We start from the raw sequence: 20619 nt of genomic DNA on the forward strand, positions 1-20619 counted from the left end.
ACAAGCGTGGCTGAGATTGGTTTATGCCTCCGTGTTCTGTCAAATGTGTGAAATGATTAAGAAAACGGCCTTGTAAAAGATGTCGATAAATGTTTTTGTTCTTGTTCTCACACAGATGTTTATCAGAAACAGGATTCTAATACGGACTATGCGTTCTGGACATTAGAATCTAACTCTCCAATATGAACTCGTCTTTAAGGTATGAAAGTACAGGGAACTCTGCGCCCAGGCTACACTGCCATTTGTTGAAGTCAGGCTGAGCTTTTTTCCCAAGTATATTTCTCTGCTCAGTCTCACAGATTTGTCCTTCTTAGGATAGAAATCTTCCTCTTATACATCAACACTTATTAGCGCGCTAGTTTGAAAAGAGGAAAAGATCATGCAGAATCAGGAGCAAGGCAAAGCAAATTATTGTTCCATCATGAAAAAGCTCATAAGGAAAATCATCTTGAAGTAAGTCTAGATTAAAGAGAACAGCTGTGAGAGACAAATCCACATGGTGCCGTACCTGTCTCTAGGGACTTTTTAAGTAACAAGACTCCTCTGACTGTAGAAAAAGGGAGACTGGGTTTGAGTAAAATGGCATCAGCAAGAGGATAAAATTTTGTTGACTAGAGTACCAGTGGAAATACGTATCACGATGTCTTTTTACTATTCTGACCATTTGCTAGACATGTAAATTGAGACTAGTAATATTTATATAGTAAGCTATTGAAAATTTCTCTAACCAAAAAAAGTACCAATAAAAATTCTAGAAGCTTTTACTAAAAAGTGAAAAATGATAATCCCCACAATCAATGCATTCCCCCTAAACAGTGAAAGGAATAAAAGTATGAGAATATTTACTCATTTATATAAATATGTAAGTCATAGATTCAGAAGCTTCATATTGTTCATACTGCATATTCATAAACAACACATTTTTGCAGACTTAGCACATTTGAGAAGCATGAAAAGTCAGAGAAAAAATTTGAGGACATATTTACTCACTTACTTTTTTTTTAAAAACTATTTACCAGTGAACCAGATGTGTTATTATGTTACCCACTATAAAGAGAATAGTGTTATTGACTTAGAATGATCATTGATACTACTTTATTGTGACATCATTATATGGATTACATTCTCATAATTGTTTTAAAACAGTCAATAAGAATAATCTAATATGAAAGTCAGAAGTGAATTTCTATAATAGGAAAAAAACAGTTTCTAAAATAGGTCATTTTATAAAATTACATCAAATTATTTACACATACAGATGAATCCCCTTTTAGAAAACAATATATGAAATATAATAAAGGCAGGTTTCCACATATTCATTCAGAAACATTCAAAACTATGATACTATGGGGGTAAAAAAGTAGCATATAAACCACGCTTAAAGCAGAACTTAGTACTGGGGCTGTCTCCCACATTAGAGAGCTAAAGTGTTCAAAAACTATTTGGAAACATGCTGGGGAGAAACTAAGAGATGTTTGGAAAGGAAAAGAAATGAAATGAGACAGAGTTCAAGAGAGGTGCCATCCTCTGTGAATAAGCAAAGTCCATTAGAGCTGAAGAACTGCTGGCAAAGAACAGGGCATGGATGTCAACACATTATAGTTTACTTCAAAGAGTATAGACAGGATGAAGCTGAAAAGGGTTATGAATATCATCCATACCACTAGGGGCTGGAAACTCAAAAGGGTCAACTAAACCTGCCCCTCATTTCAATCACAAAATAAGGACTCCTTTACTTATTTATAAGTTGAATTCACACAGCACCTTAAGCTAGTGAACCAAAATACGAAGGCACTTTTTATGAGCTCTAACACCCAAAGCTATCGAGGGGAAAAAAAATATGGCAACTGACTCATCTCTTCCAGGGTAGATGCTGCCACTTCAGATGAAAGGCAAGTTCTTTTGGAGGGACCATTGAAAGTGCAATCTATCTGGTTCATTAATTAAGCTAATCTATAAGTTGGGTTGAGAACATTTCTAAAGCACAACTAAAATATACAGCGATAGAGGAATGCTATAATGAAAATGCAGGCCAAGTAAAGCCACCATACTCACTGCGACTTCAGTGACAATGTAGTTCAAGAATATTTTACAGGAAAGTGAAATATTTCTCACTATTTCTTATTGCTTCCCCCAGCCAATGATTACAAAGCCTCCAGTGTCCGGCAGGCCTCAGCTTATGTTGAGAAAACAGAGCTGGATTTGCTCATTGTATTTGTGACATGCTTTTGATACGCGACATACATTTTAGTCACGTACTCAGTATGTGTCGTGCGTGTCCTTTGCTGTCAATTCCTATAGAGCGTAGCCCTTGTTCTCTGAATATTTTGGTGAGTTGCTTCAAAGGGCAATGACTTCTTTCTCATCAAGGAATCAGGTAAGGTTTTACCAATTCTTTCTGCCACTCTGATGGGAAGATGTGCAATATCAGAACTTATATTTTAAAAAGGGATATGTCATTTATATATAAAAAAAACAAAACTAAAGAAGGGTATGGATACTTCACACGACAGCATAATTTTGAATTTTACAAAATTTAATGCAGTTGAGGAGTTTCTTAATTTTCATTGGCTACACTTGAGTTTACCAGAAATTAAAGGAAGGAAGACTGGGTATTGTCCTAATGCACAAAAACATAACAAGGTAAGAATGGGAAGTGGGGCAGATTTTCTGGGATTCAAGATAGGATGTAGGTTCTTCTAAATACAGAGGGAAGTAGGTGAGAGGTAACCCATGAAGGGAGACACAACCATTGGCTTTCTCATCAGAATTCTGTTTATAGAAAATCTAAGAAATTTTACCTTTATAAGGTATTAGATCGGCAAATTTGTTGGGACAAAGGAAATCGTCCATTTAGGGTTATAGACTGACAACAAAGATTGCAATACAATAGGATTAAATGGAATACAGATCTCAAAGGTCAGTTAAAAGCTTAAAATTTCTTCCTTCTCATTTTTTTTGGTTCCTTCCACTCTTAGAATTATATTCCCTCTCCTTTTTCTTTAGTGGTTCTTCAATTTCCCTAATATGTGTAGAATATTGTTTTCCCTCTAATATTTATTGGTCAAATACATAATGATTTATAATGAAGCCAAACACACAATTTTTCCTTCCTCAATGTCTATTTTAAAATAAGAACCCTAAAAGGCCTACTCTCAAGCAAGAAATAAAATAAATGTAACCAAATTTTACTAAAAACAACCCAATAAAGAAATCTGAGGATTTAGTTTGCTTTATTTAATAAACATTTCTACTTTTCAAGTGCTCATTTCTTGTTTGGAATTCTGTTTGCTTTAATAATAGCTGAGCTATGTAATTTTATTACCTAGCAAAAGGCAAAATCTGGTAAAAAATATTTATATACCTGATAAAAATAAACATAGCTTGTCTCTAAGAAGAATATGGATATTGGCTATTAAAAATTAGCTGTGTTTTGGACAAAGGCAATTTGGTGGCATATTGACATATAAAGTGAATATAATTTTGAGTGCTTGTTTTTATTAAAATCTTGTTAGCTTTAAGCTTAATAATAATAAGGCAACATTTTTGAAAAAATACATGAAAAAACATAACTCCCAATCTCATACTCTAAAACAACTACTATATGGGGTACATGGGTGGCTCAATCAGTTAAGCGTCCCTGACTCTTGATTTTGGCTCAGTGTTGTGAGATCGAGCCCTGTGTCAAGCTCCACATTGGGTGTGGAGCCTGCCTAAGATTCCTTCTCTCCCTCCCCCTCTCAATAAGTAAATAAATAAAATAAAAATAAAAAACTACTATCATTTTCTAATCTTTTTTCCACAAGTATCCATATCTTCCACATAGTTAAGAACATAATATATGCACAGTCATGTATTCTCTCTAATTCTCCTTGGTTTATATTAAAAACATTTCTCAAGCCTGCTAAATGGTCTTCCTAATATTTATTTTGATTGCTGTGGTGCATTTTCTCAAGCAGATATACCATATTCTAATAATCATTACCTGATTGACTTTGGCTTAATGCCTATTGTTCACTGTCAACTTATGTGATTATAAAATTAAAAAAAATTTTAATGTATTATTTGAATAATATTCTGTTATCAAACACTGAATTTTAATTTTAGATAAATTATTTAGATAGATTTCAAGAATTGGTAATTACCTGTTTGGTTTTTTTTCTAAATTTCCCTCATGAAAAAGAGTTCTTCATTTTCCTTGCTTATGAATCAAAGGTTATAGTCACCATGTGCTTAATGTTAACAAAAACATGTGGTCTGGGCCAGGGGCTAAACAACTAGGCTGCCTACAGCCAACCTTGAGAACAAGTTCAGAGCCATGTCCTCACTGGCACTTTGTAGCATATGTGAAGATCAGTAACCAGAAGATCAGAGATCTTCCTCTGTGTCTTGATTCAAACTTGAACCCTTATCTTCAGCATGCTTAACTTCTGACAGATATATAGTTTATAAAATCAAATTAAGGTGCCTATTCATTTTTTTTTTAATTTTTTTTTAATTGTTAGGTTAATCCCCATACATTACATCATTAGTTTTAGATATAGTGTTCCATGATTCATTGTTTGTGCATAACACCCAGTGCTCCATGCAGAACGTGCCCTCCTCAATACCCATCACCAGGCTAACCCATCCTCCCACCCCCCTCCCCTCTAGAACCCTCAGTTTGTTTTTCAGAGTCCATCGTCTCTCATGGTTCTTCTCCCCCTCCGATTTCCCCCCCTTCATCCTAAAGGTGCCTATTCATTTTTAAGAAGGGATGTATTTAAAATCCACATCAATGATTCTTTTAATATATTTTTTAAAGATTTTATTTATTTATTTAACAGAGAGAGAGACAGTGAGAGAGGGAACACAAGCAGGGGGGAGTGGGAGAGGGAGAAGCAGGCTTCCCGCTGAGCAGGAGTCTGATGTGGGGCTCGATCCCAGGACCCTGGGATCATGACCTAAGCCAAAGGCAGACGCTTAATGACTGAACCATCCAGGAGCCCCCACAGGAATGATTCTTATAGCCTATTCATTATATCTGTTTTCTATACTGCTTGAATTACTCAAAATTCATAAAATCTGTCTGTTATTTCCACCCTGACTTCAAGTAAGCTTTTGGTTTCAACTGAATTAGAAAATTTCAAAGCCACACTTAACTGGAGACCAGTAAATGAATAATTTCTATTGTTTTTTGTTATTAAAATTTTCTAAGATTTTCAGTGAAGTTGTCTTCTTGGATCTTGTGCAGATATTTCTTGAACATGCTTTTAAAGGCAAGCTGATCGAAATCTTGAATGATCTTTTCTGCAATTTTTTGACCTTAATGTCGTTTTTACCTTTTGCACAACTTTGCTGTCTGCTGTATTTTGTATACAGCTTTGGGTAATGAAAAAGTTCATACATTCAAATAGCTGTTTTGAGGTTATAAATCAGTAAAATGATTCTCTTATTTATTAATGCTTATAATTCTGTAATGTGGGTATTGTTAGGTCATTTTGCCCATGAAGAAAAAAAAAAGGATGAAGTGACTTTCCCAAGTCACTTAACCAGTCAGCACATGCACAGCTAGGCCTGAAATTCATGTCTTCTGCCTCTAAATCTATACCCTTTGTCAAGTGTACCATACTGTTATTTCCAAATGTTTTAAGTGGAATACTATTCTATTAGATGGTAATTTAAACCTGCATAACGAAACATACATTGCCTCTTGCTAATATGTTTTTCCAGGATTCATGAATAAATGCTGTACTCTGTAATCAATGAGGTAACTGCAGCTTGATGTGGAGATTTTTTCATTAACTACAACTCTAGTAGTTTCTCTTCTGTTAAGTTACACAAGGTCAAAATTGTGCCAGAGTTGAACAATGCCCATTTTGCATCATTTAATATGCATATGTGTTTTCTATATGGTAAAGCACTTCTGGCATTTCTTTTTCTCTATTAACACAAGTTTACTTATCCTGGGGGTTATCATCTGCTCAGTGTTATTCCTGATACTGTTGAAAAAAGATTGGATTAACACTGCCAATATCTCAGAAATTGAAAACATTCCCTGGGGGGATTCAATATAATTTTAGGTATATATCTCCTTTTACTTTACTTGGAAGAATATAAATATTTATGTTTAATTTTAATAACATGTAATGTCCTTCATTTAGAGTCAGACTTGACCTTTTAGAAGAAAATGCCATTTAATGCTGTAAATTACTGAGCAGTGCTTTGTGTAATATGAAAAAAAAAAAAAGCTTAGAATAACCATTCAAGTCTATTATTTAGTGATACTCTTCATGATCCCTGAAACCATGAACAGACACTAACTTAGTCTTTAGGAAATTTACTGCTGGACCAGCATATCAAAACAATGACAATATGATGGCACTTTGTGTAAAGCGGTTTTCTAAGCTGAAACTATCTACGGGTTGAAATCCCCAATAACATTAGAATTCTTAAACCAGGCAGAAATCAGATAGCCATAGCGTATGGATATATGGCAGTCTCTAAGCTATTATGCTCTGGGAGCAGAAGGGAAAACGATAAAAATAGAATAATCAAGAGGCATCACAATGGACTATTTTGGAACAACTGACCAACCAGTTGATTTCTCAGTCATAGGGACAATGCTACATGAATATCAGCATAAGAATTGCATTCACCATCATTGTTAATGGTTACTGTTAGCTGTTATTAGTAGCAAACATTGGTTATGCAGTAAAAATATACCAGGATATACCAGGCACAATGCTGATCATTATTCATATGTTACTTCATTTAATCCTTAGAACAATCTTATGAGGCAGGAATTAATTTCTTGCTCACTTCATGGAGGAGACAACATGTTTTGTGGTATTAAATAACTTGCCCAAGTTTGCACCACTAGTAAAAAGAGAAAAAAAATTAACCACAATTTCAAGCAGAGTGTTAGCACTTTGTAAGCTCTTTATATCGTCCAGCCTGTCCATTCTGTTTTCCTTTCATGACAATCTATTTTCATAGGGAACTCCGGACTCTATCCACTAGTGGCGGATGCTTACATCTTTCTTAGCCAAGTGCAAAAAAAATGGAAAATAAACTAATAAGAGCACAGATTCTTCAGACAGCCTGTTAGCAACACAACCATACTGATCTTTTGCACCCTTATAAGCCAAACAGATTTTATATAAGATAAATGATTTGCGGAATTGTTCAGTTAGCTTTTTTGTGTAGTGAAGAATCATCTGAAAACTTCAAGCTCTATAACTCTTTGGCTGATTAAGGCTCTTAATCTTTGGTAGGTAGGACAGATTTATCTATCATCTATCTATCTATCTATCTATCTATCTATCTATCTATCTATCTATCTATCTATCATCTATCTACCTAATGATTTTATTGGGCTATAATTTATATAGAAACTCCATTTTAGGGAGAAATTCTTTAAATGTAGAAGGAAATCACAAGATAGAAAACACTTAAGAGACTACAATGCCAAAAACAGTTTCATATTGACAGACTAAACGTATGCTAAGTGAAAACTTTATTCATAGCAATTAGGACAGGGTCTGCATCCTGAAAAAAAAATGTCTTTAGGCTGCACCTGGGTGGCTCAGTTGGTTAAGCATCTGCCTTTGGCTCAGGTCACGATCCCACGGTCCTGGGATCGAGCTGCATTGGGCTCCTACTCAGCAGGGAGTCTGCTTCTCCCTCTGTCCTTCACCCCACTCATGCTCTCCCTCTCTCAAAGAAATGAATAAATAAAATCTTTAAAAAAAGTCTTTAGAATTGTCTAAAACTAAAATTTTCAAATAGTATGCAGACTATTTAAATGGTGTCTTTTCTTAATAGTAAATGGGATTGTTTTATGCTGCCAGATCTTCAGATCATTTTTAGGATAAGTTATTACAAACTATTTAATATTTACAACAAAATACTGTATCTTGTATAAATTATTAAAATGATTTGAGAAAATTATCTTTTAAAATTCATATTTGATCATAAAGGTGTACCTAGTGGAATAACTTGCTTAACTGAGTAGTTGAGCATAGTGGTGATGAAGGTATGGTTGTGGTCTGATTTCCCTTTAGGTAAGGCTGTCTCCTTTGATTTAACTCCATAGACTAATATTGCTCCCCTCCCATTTTGCACATTTACACAGTTGGCTTTTGAATCTAAATAAATAGTTTATATTTGTAGTTTGGTCATGAATTTACTGTATGACCTTGGGGAAACCAATGTCTCTCTAAATCCAAGAAGATGAATTAAGAACACGAATTGAGTATCCACTATATTTGAGACTTAATGATATTGCCTGAAGACACAATAATACTCAAACCTGAGCATCTTTCCTGCCTTCATGGAGGACGAGAAGCAGACATGAATCAAATACTGTCATCACAAAGAAAGACAGCAGTAAAAAGCAGAAGTGCTGTGAAGGATAATGCTGGGTGCTGAGAGAGGGGAACAGAGGAACCTAATTTAGTCTGAGAGTGGTGTTCATGCTGAGGGCTGAGGGATGAAGGCAAGTTAACTAGATGGCAGAGGGAGGAATGACGAGAAGGAGCAGCATGGAAGAAGGTGCTGAGGGAGGAGGGTACATGGTGTTCTTGTGGAGCTGAGAAAGGAGCTGTGTGGCTGGTGCAAACGGAACCAGGACCTTCCAAGGGATCATGAAGTTTCTTCCCTATTAAAAATGTCCATTACGAACTAGTTTTCCAAGTTTGCATTTTTTATACCTTGGGATTTTGTTGTTGTTGTTGTTTGACTAGAACTTACAATTAGAAAGCTTAAAAGATATTTATCTCATTTTTATGTGTGTGGTCTAATGATCTATGTACAGTTGGCCCTTGATTTGCATATCTCAGAATTTCAACCCATGTTTAGTTAAATAACACATCTTCCCAAGGCACAAATCAAATTTCAGTTGCCACATAGTAACTGTGAGTAATTTCACAAAGTCCAAACTTGGCTGCTAGTTTTTCAGTCCACAAAGCACTGTGCAAGTAACAGAGGCACATCATGATCAGTGCTCGGTCACGTCACTTCGTTCAAAGTGTCTCTGGTTGCCATGCATCTGGGGGGTACCGGACGGTAACTCTGTAGTTGTATTGTCTCCTTGTTGCCCGTGATAAACCCACGTGGCCCTTGACAAAAGTGGGTAATCAAAAGAGGAAACTGGTCAACAAAGATGAAAGTGCAGCAAAGAAGAGAAGAGGGATAACACTGGAAGGGAAAAAAATTAAATGGGATGGAACTGTGGGAGAAATAGCTGACCGGGGACTATTGACACTCTTCTGCTGGAGAGACTCTAGATGCCGAACCAGAGGAACTTAGGAAAAGCAACAGATTGACATAAATGAGGAAAACAGTTGTGAAGGGATAAAAAGGGATAACGATGCCCCAGAAGAAGTGACCCTGGCAAAAGAACCACACTTGAAGAACTCTCAGAGATAGTTCACAATGCTGATAAACTGTTGAAGCTGGTCCAGCTTTCAAAAGGAGTAGGACACCTCACTGAGGCCCAAGAAGGATGCTAGCTCCGTAGAGTAAGTTGTACAAGAAGGCAAGACCTGCTTGAACTACTTTTGGACAAGTCTTTTTACAAAGAACTCAAACACATGAATTCTCAATATTTTTACTGTCTTAAATTATAGTGTACTTAAAACGATTTTACTGTATTTCTCTATTATTTATAACCAACAGCAAGAGAATTTTTAATGTGTTTACGAGCATTTTTAGAGGGGACAGAAGATTGTTTTTTTCCACTGATTATTAGAATCACTTTGTATGGTTTCCTTTATGATCCAACACTACTATGCAAAGTAAGAACTGTCTGTAATTTTTACTGAATCTAACCAATCTAACCAACTAACATTGCAATGTATCATATTGAAAACAGATATATTTTAGAAGGTTGGAGTCATTTTCCGAGTTTACAAAACTTTCAGTCTTGAAGAATCTTAAGTCATCAACAGACCTGGAAAACAATATTGGTTCATTAAATTTTGGGGATGTTATTCAAATATTCCATAACCGAACTTTTGGCTTAAGAACCTCTGAAGTCCTAAAAGTCCAAGATGTACTATGCTTCAGTAAGCACAATGAAAATAAGAAAATCTGCCTACATTATACTTTTGGGGAGTTAGTAAAGAATTTTCTTTATTTTAAACATCAATCGAGAATACCTAGGAATGAAATATACAAAGCAGTTAAAAGAATTTAAATCAAAGGAAAACAAGAATGAAAAATTTACATACCGATTGTAGAAATCTTCTCTGTAGTAATCATAGTCAAAGACATAACCACTAAGGAGGGAAACAAAAAATTAGTTGACATTTGTTAAACCACACTAATTTTGGTATTAAGTTATGAGGTTAAAACAAGTAACTTATGTTACTTTTTAGATTTTTTTTCAATGTAATTATGTATCCAAAGAGTTTTACAAAGTAATGTCAATTGGATATAGTGCCACGTCAAACTATCATATGTCTGACAATGGGAAGACTAATAATGGTTTGTATGGTTTGGAATGGAAGATGAGAGGAGGTAACAAAATAAAAATTTTTAATACTTGTAATTACATATGAATGAAAGCCATTTTTTTCCAGACAGGGTATAATATAGTTATCCTTTCTTCCTAAGGTATGTACAGTGAGACTACACAATGAACAAAAGGTATGGAAAAGAAAGGTTTAATGACCCATTCGCTATTAAGAATGCTAAAGAGAAATGTGGTTTCTTTAGAAATTCAGCATTCTTTTTCATTTTAAAAACTTATAATTTAATACACAGAGAAAAAAAAATCCACCTTGGCTGAATCTTAGCAACAATAATTTAATATTTTAGGGTACTTAAATAGCAATTAATAAGCACATTTCAGTGAAAAGATTAAGCTTCTTAAAGGTATATATAATAAAACTGCTCCCATCTACTTATATAATTGTTGGAATTTACAAAGCCCTTTATATGCATTATTTCCTTTAATTTTAGTATGCAAAGCAACTCTGTTGGATACTGCAACTAGAAGAAACTAAGGTGCAAAGGACCTAAGTGACTTGCTCAAATTTTTATTACTAGTAAGTGACAGAGCTGAAACTGGAGAAAAAAAATCTTCTGAATCCATGTCTGGGGCATTTTTCCATGGTACTGTGCAACCCTCGCCAGCCAGCAAGAAATTTACTCATGATGAATGATGTATCTACACTACAGGGGAATAATTATTTTTAATGTCTATTCACTAATTTTTTATCAGTATGAAACATACATAACAAAATTTACCATTCTAACCATTTTAAGTATACAACTCAGTGGCATTAAGTACATTCACAATGTTGTTTAAAGATTGCCAATATCCATTTCCAGCATTTTTCATTATCGCACACAGAAGTTCCATACCTATTAAACAATAACTCCCCATTCCCCGCTGCCCCCAGCCCTTGGTACTCTCCATCCTACCTCCTGAATTTGCCTCTTCTAGATACCTCATATAACAGGAATCATATAATATTTGTCCTTCTTAGCCTGGCTTATTTCAGTTAGCATAACATTTTCAAGGTTTATCCATACTGTACCACACATGAGAATTTCATTCCTTTTTATGACTGAAAAATATAATGCTGTATATATGTACATATCGCTTTTTATTTATTCCTCTATTGATATACATTTGAGTTGTTTGCACCTCTTAGCCTCTGTGAACAGTGGTAGTCCGAACATCGGTGTGCAAGTATTTGTTAGAGTCCCTGCTTTCATCTCTTTGGGGTATCTACCTAGAAGTGGAATTGCTGGATCATAAAGTACTTTTACGTTTAACTTTTTGAGGAACCACCATATGACAGGCAAGTAATTTTATATTCCCCAATTGATCAATTTAACAGGCCTTTAGTTTGTAACTATTCTTATGTCAGGAGAATTGAAAGAACATATTATTTAATCTTAACAACAACCCATAAGACGTAGAGTATTGTTCCAATTTTATAGGACGCTGAGGCCTAGAGATATTAAATATCCTACACAACACAGGTTAAGTACAGTGTAGTCATTCATGTGCTCATTTATCAGAATTTTTTTTTTTTTAAAGATTTTATTTATTTATTTGACAGAGAGAGACAGCAAGAGAGGGAACACAAGCAGGGGGAGTGGGAGAGGGAGAAGCAGACCTCCCGCTGAGCAGGGAGCCCGATGCGGGGCTCCATCCCAAGACCCTGGGATCATGACCTGAGCTGAAGGCAGACGCTTAACGACTGAGCCACCCAGGTGCCCCCAGAATTTGATTAAGGACATGTGTGTCAGGAACTGTATTTGCCACTTAGGTTTAGAAGCAGAATAGATATCTCACTTTGATTAAGCGCCAATTAGCAAACACAGATGACCTAATCAAATTGATCCATTTCCCTGCTATTGCCACTAGCTCACCCCACATATTACAAACTCCCCAGCATTTTGTTTCAGTAGAGTTGAGTTCAACCTCTGTCCTCTATTTAGATAGTCTTGAATACGGTCTTTTCCTTACCTATTTAATCTGTATGTTGCATTTTTTTTCTTTGACAGTGGTGGAGACAGATAAAAAACTAATAAGAAAAACATTTTAAACAGGAAATACTTAGAAGTAAATGAATGGGACAGAGAGACCAAAGGGAAGAACTATTAAAAGAGATTAATCAAAGCTGACCTCTCTGAGGAGGTAACATACAACTGGAGGCTTGAAGGATGAGAAAGGTCCTATCAAGAGCCTGGGAGAAAAGGACCTGAGGCAACAGAAAGCACAAAGGCACAAGTCAGGAAAAATCCTGATGGATTCAGTGAAGCAGGAAGGTTGGTCCAGGGCTACTGCGTCCTAGGCAACAGCATCGTAGGCAACATTCCAGAAAAGATGGAGAGGGTTAGACAGGTTCAGGACACGTTTTGGAGGCAGACTCAACTGAATTTATCACCGAGTCAGTTGAAGAAACTGGGCAGACTGTGTTATCCTTTCTCAACCGGGGGAAGATTGGGAGGAAGAGGTTCTAGAGGACAATGTTGAGTTCAGTTTTGGATAAGATAGCATTTGGATGCTTGTGAGGCAATCAAGAAACACTTTCACAGGTGACCGAATGCTGCCTTACTGAGGGCAGCCCCAAAGAGAGGGCTTGCTGGGGAAGTAAGTCCGGGAGTTGTGAGCATGCTGATGGCAATAAAGCCATTAAAAAGGTGAGCTCTTTCTCAGAAGTGAGTGTAGAGAGAGGGAGTAGGCTAGTCCTAGGAATTCTAGAATTGTAGAGGTCAAGGGAAGAGGAGAAGATAACAAAATAGGTCAGATGTGGGTAGGAGACAGAGCTCTGAGTCTGGACCCTGGTTTGCCACTTGGTATGGTATTTGTATTAGTTTGCTAGAGCTGCCATAATAGAATACCACACACTAGGAAGCTTAAAGAACAAAAATTTATTTTCTCACAATTTTGGAGGCTAGGAGTTCAAGGTCAAGGTGTCAACAGGTCTGGTTTCTTCTGAGGTCACTTTCTTTACTCTTGCTGTCTCCTCACATGGTTGTCCCTCTGTCTGTGATGTCTGAGTCCCAATCTCCTCTTCTGATAAGAACACTTGTCATATTGGATTAGAGCCCACTCATATGGCCTCATTTTAACTTTATCTCCTCTTTAAAGACTCTCTCTCCCAATATAGTCACATTCTGAGGAACTGGGATTAGGGCTTCAACAGGTGAATTTTGGAGGAACACAGTTAGCTTATAACAACAGTGAACAATCTATTTAATCTTTGCAAAATGCATCTGCAATATGGAATAGCATAGTTTCTAGCACACTGTAATAAGTCAGTGAATTTTTAAATCATTTTTCATAGAGCTGATATTTAAACACAGGTTTATCTAAATCGAAAGTTGGTGATTTTTCTGATTGTGTCATGTTTCATCAGACATTTGTTAATTTAAATAAGTTTAATAATCTTAATGCTTTAGCACATATAACTTTATTTTTCCTCAGATGTTTAAGAGAGCATTTCAAAGGTTTATGAACATGATGATGAGAATATCTAATTAAAGATGCATAAATTCATCTTGATTTTATATATGTCCTCTCGCTCTTTTTAAACTCCCCGAGTGCCAAATGTGACACATGAACCAATTAATAAATATGTTACTAATGTGGCTGACACTGATGATTCCATGTATTTCACACCTTTAGGAAATACTTCAATAATTTAATAGCCTTCTGGAAATTTAAAAATGCATGAGAAAAGAGAAATCATTTTTGTTTTTCTTAGTAGCTGCTTAAATTATCTTGTCCAATCTGCTTATTTTTGGTTCAATCCTGACTGCTACAACATATTTGCAAGAACAAGTTGTAGCTGAGCCTCCTGAACTACGTGATCTCCAAGTCCCACTGTCTGCCATCAGGAACTCAATTTTACCTGTCACAGTTCAAAATGAAATGAAATGCACAAACAAGCCTGTCTCGGTGATCATGACAAGCCTGTTTTTGTCTTAATGGTTTGGGCTTTTAGCAGAAATGCCATGGCCGTAGTTGGCTCAGGTCATAAGCTGTAAAATCACCCTGGATTTCCAAGGAAGAAAAAGAGATTCAAAGAAATGAAAAGAGATAACCACAGGGCAAGTACGATTTGTGACAAGTATGCTTTCCCAGTGTTCCTGCCGCCAGCTTTCTTTCTTTTTTCCCCTTCCCCAGATTTTGTCTCTCTTAAAAATCCCTTCTTTCTCTTTCTGTGTGAGACTCTGAAATTACCTGTCAAAAAATGGCATTTCCAGAAACCATATTCAGGTTTTTAAGGCGTTTTATGTATTCTAGGATTTTATTGGGAGAGTTTCAAGTTAAAAACAAAATAACCTTTCCTTTCCTCATAAACTGTTCTGTTCATGGGTTAATTTACTTTTTCTTTTTTTTGAGGGGGGGCTTTTAAGGGAGGAACCTTTGCAACTTTCATTGTAGCAGCTTTGTATGACAGTCTGGTTCTTAGGCTACTGAAACAAAATGGTCATAAGTCAGATGTTTTAGGCATTTTCCAAGAAGAAACTAAGTCTAGGAACTGTCAAGGCTTCTGTTGTTTGGAGGCATGCTCCGTGGCAAGGGGCAGATACTCAACTTTTTAGAAAAGTGAAAAAACAGTTTTAAATATTTCACACAAATAGTTTATATATTTTTTTAAAATCTGGTATACTTTCATTCTACTTTTTTTTAAAAAAGATTTTATTTATTTATTTGACAGAGACACAGCGAGAGAGGGAACACAAGCAGGGGGAGTGGGAGAGGGAGACGCAGACTCCCCACAGAGCAGGGAGCCCAATGCGGGGCTCGATCTCAGGACCCTGGGATGATGACCTGAGCCGAAGGCAGACGCTTAACGACTGAGCCACCCAGGTGCCCCTCATTCTACTTTTCAATGTACCTTTATTCTAACTGCTCAGGTTCCCTCAAAATTTAATGGGAAATGGGAATTAATAAAGTAATTGTTTAGAGTTGCACACTCATAGTCTTTATTTTATTACTGAAGATTAAATGACACCAAGTAACTTCCCTGGAATTTAATTTAAGCTTTTTCATTTACAGAAGGAGAAATCACAACTCATTAGGTTTTGCAATATGTGAGATCAAATTTATCTAATCCCTTTGAATTCATAAAACCAGCTTCATATGAATAGACTAATACACACAAGTATTTCTTTTTATTTTCAATCGCAGAATTTCATTAAAATATAATCTGAAGAAAATGAATAAACTTCCCAGCGCAAGGAGGGAGCATTTTAATGGTTTCATTACAGACATCCTGCCAATAGTAACTCCTACTGAAGCCTTCTCAGTGACTATATCTGGCTTCCCAAATTAAACTTGATAATCAATTACTGAGTATTTTAAGTCTGGCACAATACTGGGAGTTGTGGATAATAATATCAGCAGAACATGGCTTCTAACCTCAAGGAATGTCAATCTAAGTGTAAGGGATTAGATAAATATACATATGACTATAATTTAAGCAGAATTTGACAAATGCCAAAACAGATATAAAAACTGCTACGAGAGCTTATAGGCAGAAGAATTAGGATGTGGTTGGCGGGACAAAGTCTCAAACGAGGGTTTGTGAAAAAGATGGCATTTGAATCGGTCTTTGTAAAGGTTAGGAATTTGACAAGTGAATGTTCAAAAGGAGGCCCTTCCAGAAGACCAAGATTTGGTGGTAGAAAAATGTGGAGGGCGCCTGGGTGGCTCAGTTGGTTAAGCGACTGCCTTCGGCTCAGGTCATGATCCTGGAGTCCCTGGATCGAGTCCCGCATCAGGCTCCCTGCTCGGCAGGGAGTCTGCTTTGCCCTCTGGCCTTATCCCCTCTCATGTGTTCTCTCTCATTCTCTCTCTCTCAAATAAATAAATAAAATCTTTAAAAAAAAAAAAAAAAGAAAAATGTGGAATAAATTTGTAGAACAGTTTTTTATGAAGATTAGTCTCTGTCAATAGCATAACTTTTCTTCAGAGTACCTGTGGAAGTCATGATTGCAGAAGTCATAAGGTAGGCTAGCGGAATGAACTTCTAGAGCATACTTCTCCAAGGCTATTAGTAGAAGTATCCTCAGAAGTACCTATAGGATCCTATTTCTAACTTGTCATAAAATCTGGTGTAGGTTTCCAAATGTCAGAGTATATATAGTTGAACAGATTTATAAACTTTGTCAAGATAATGTGTGGACAAAAATCTATTTTCTTTTAGGGAATACATATAAAACTTTAATTTTACCTTGGAGTGTGTGTGTGTGTATGTTTGTATAGTGGATAGACATACACACATACATTAGAAATTCAAAAAGAGTGAAAAAAGCTACTTAGTCTAAGTTGCATTGACAAAATGGTTTACTACCAAGGACTTCAGAATTGAAGGAGGAGGTGGGTGGGAACCTAAAGAATTATGAAACATTTGTAGAGTTCCTGGTTAATTGTGGATCAGGACCTGGGAGCTCAGGAAGGGGCAGTGACTAAGACATTCAAAAGGGTAAAATGATCCACCCAGCTCAGTTACTAGTTCTGGTCTCTTACCTACTGTGAATCAAGCTTACTGTTTCACACACTTAAAGGATGATTACTTTAATTAAGGTAGGTGTAGATAGTGAATTCTGGGAACAAGAGAGAAAAAGGAGGGGGAAAATTATTTTCCTGTCTTCTGGCTGAGTTAACACAGGGATTGTGACTTTGGAAGTATCTTCCTGAATGGGGTATGCTTGTTACTCTTCTCTATGCTGTGTTCTGTTAAGAAAGATGTTTAAACATGGGATTCCACAATTGTGTTTAGTTTTCACTTCTGTCTTTTGCTCTGGAATAAATGAAAAAAATGATTCTCTTCAATTCATGATTACTTGATAAAGCTACAATGAAAATGGAAATTTATTTTTTGCAAACCACATGATCTATCTGGTAAGAGAACTATAAATGTGAAAGCAGGAGAACCAAGAATCTAGCTATTTTGAAGATCTGGCCTACACATAAAGAGTCTTGTCTGGACCAGTGAAAGGGACTCCAAACTGGTATTCCTGGTCCCAAGTATATCCACATCTCTTATCCATGATACATGCTGCTAGTGACTTGAAAGCATTCTTTTTACAAAAGACAACGTCAAACTCTTCAGTTACTCCCCATGGCCTACAAGGTGATGTTCAGACTCTTCAACTTTCAGTGCTCTCTGAAATGGGGCTCCTTCTTCAAATATTCTTTAATAATTCATTCAACTACTCTCTCATCCATTCAGCATTTCCTTGCACCCTACTCTGGCAGAGAAACTCTCCTTGCTGTCACAGGGAGACTTTCTTGGATCTCTACACAGTCTTCTCTATTAGCCCAAATGGTTGCTCAACAGTTTCCCATTATAGGGTTTTGCTCAAGCCCTCCATCTATCAACATGTTGTATCTTCTTTCAGTTGAATATTATCCATTCTTAAAGACTAACTCAAGCCCCACATCTTCCCCAATTATAAAGCCTGTGGGGTTAGACTAAATTCCATGTATTCTGTTATTCTTTTTGCATTTACATTTAATTCTTGCTTGTCAGGTTTCTGCTTTTCCTGTCACTTAGCTAATCTATATAGATTTATTTCTGTTAACCTTTCCCTTCACAAACCAATCTCTCTATTCCATTCATCATTCTTATCTTCCTTCTTTGAACTTAATTTGTCTTAATTTCTTGACACTGGAATTTCCAGAATAAAATATTCCAGGAGGACTCATGTCAAAATCCTGTAGAGTATTATCTGTCTCTTTGTTTTAAGTGAATTCAGCCAGAAATGTGCAGATTTCATTCTTACACCTTCTTATGCATACTTCTATTTGAACATATTATATAACAATTGACCATCCAGGAGTCTATTTCACTAAATTGTGAGTTTTGAAAAGGCAGAGTGTTTATAGTCACCCATTTGAAATTTTTTTTTTAAGATTTTATTTATTTATTCGACAGAGAGAGTGAGAGAGTACAAGCAGGGGGAGCAGTATAGGGAGAGGAAGAAGCAGGCTTCCGCGGAGCAGGGAGCCCAACGCGGGGTTCGATCCCAGGACCCTGAGATCATGACCTGAGCCGAAGGCAGACGCTTAACCATCTGAGCCACCCAGGCGCCTCCATCTGAAATTTTTTGAATTGAATGCTACACGTCTGTGGCAATTTCTGCAATAATATTTATTGTTACTACTTTTTGTAGGAAAACAAATATCTGTATCAGAGTTTTCAAATGCCTGAATATTAATATTAGAATGTTTAGACCATTATGGGGGTGTCTGGGTGGCACAGTCCAGTTAAGCATCTGACTTCTGGTTTTGGCTCAGGTCGTGATCTCAGGATGATGAGTTCGAGCCCCACTTTGGGCTCTGCGCTCAGTGTGGAGTCTGCTTAAGTCTCTCTCCCTCTGCCCCTCCCCCTGCGTGCTCTCTCTCTCTCAAATAAATAAATAAACCTTTTTAAAAAAAGAATGTTTAGACCATTATGATTGCTATGTTGGGTTAGCCCTTTCTGCCAATAAATTGATATTTATTGCCTCTCAGTCCTAAATCCATTTCCCCACCCCCCCATCCCCCTACCCTACTGGAGGAAAACCACAAGGCAAAGAAGAGGAAGCAGCTTCTTTTTCCAGGTTCTCATATACATTTCTTCTTGCTCATCTGGCACTGCTATCAGCAGGATATGGGAGAGCCAGTGATGCTCACTGGTACCCCAGCAGGATGGTGCCTACCCGTTATCCGTAGTCCACCAACACCCCAACAAACTCCTCTGCCATCCAGTAGGCTGCAGTCACACCCTCTCCTACGGGAGTATGAATCTCAGCCTCAGAGAGAGAGGCTCTTCATTTATTCCTTCCTTGGATACTGTCCCTCAGCCACAGAGATAGTAGTTGTTCTCTACATTTTCTATTCTGATATTCTTTTGTAGTTTTTTTTTTACCCTTTTGAGGTAGTTAACCATGTATTTTACTAGTTAATAACTCCTCATATTAAATTTTCTCTGTTAAAATGACTGGTGTGGTTTCCATCTTCTGTCTCCTGATTAGGCCTTGCCTGAGACAATCCTGTTTAGGCATTCTTTGACCAAATGTGACATACAGTCAAAGGGTGCAGGTTGTCCTTTTATAGATAAACCCTTTTCTTAGTTTGTATAGTTGATAGTTTTATTATTATAATTTTTATCTTATTGGATTACAATAATTTTTCTAAAGTTTTCCTTCAAGACTAAATATATCAACTGCACATATTCTTCATGGTCGAGTCTAGCTTTAAAAAAATGTTTGAGAGTGATGTCGAAAGGGATAATAACAATAGTAACAACAACAATGTTAATAATTCTAATAATTAATATTTATTGAATGGTTAGCATTTATCACTGTTCTAACTGCTTTGCATCTGTCAGATCATTTAATTGTCTTAAAAGTCCTATGAGTTAGTGTTAATATTATCCCGATTGTATAAGTGAGAGAACCAAAGCAATGATATGATTACTTAGAGTCCAGAGTATAAATCGCATTGTCTATGGCTTACCAGATATTGGTTAAGAAATATTAGGTATTTTGCCAATTACTACCACTATCAGAAGTAGAAGCCAGGAATGTACTACCACTACCATAAGGCTAGTGAAATCTTAGTGGGCATTAACTAAAGTGAAGGGTTTTTAAAAAGAAGATAATAATTCCACTGGACTCTCACTTTTGAGACATCCCTGGAAACAGTTTAGTGTATTTCAGTAAAGTTTCACAAGGATATTAACCAACTGGAATGCATACAAATGAAAGAAATTAGGATGGCAAGAAATCTCAAAAATGACTGTATGAAAAAGTTTGAATTAAATAAGGTTGTTTGGTCTAGAGAAGAAAGCCTTTGGGAAAGGAGGCAAGTAACTGTTTAAATATTTGAAAGGTTGTCTAGTGGAAGAGGCATTGAATTTATTCACTGTGGTTCCAGAAGGCAAAACAAGTCTTAAAGAGTAGTAATTACAAGGAAAAATGTTACTGCTAAATATAACAAAGAAATAGAATAACGAGTTCCAAATATCTTGAGTGTCTGGTAGTTTTGGAAAGAAAATAGAATCATAAAAAGAAAAATACCGTGACAAAACACTGTTATGATCTAGTATAACACAGTGTAACAGATACATGTGCTTCAAGAAGAGCCTGAAAATCATTTGTTAGGGATTTTGT

General features: G+C 36.3%; 1 protein-coding gene across 17 annotated transcripts in view; it reads right to left on the reverse strand.

The window, feature by feature from the left end:
- Positions 1 to 20619, reverse strand: part of RALYL (RALY RNA binding protein like) — a 677252-nt gene that overhangs the window by 68041 nt on the left and 588592 nt on the right. For all 17 annotated transcript variants that reach the window (XM_036094135.2, XM_036094143.2, XM_036094141.2 and 14 more), the window contains one exon: positions 10215 to 10262. In XM_036094135.2, the coding sequence (XP_035950028.1) occupies positions 10215 to 10262 (48 nt within the window). The remainder of the gene's footprint in view (positions 1 to 10214; positions 10263 to 20619) is intronic.

This window comes from Halichoerus grypus, chromosome 5, assembly GCF_964656455.1.
Source record: "Halichoerus grypus chromosome 5, mHalGry1.hap1.1, whole genome shotgun sequence".
Taxonomy (NCBI): Eukaryota; Metazoa; Chordata; class Mammalia; order Carnivora; family Phocidae; genus Halichoerus; species Halichoerus grypus.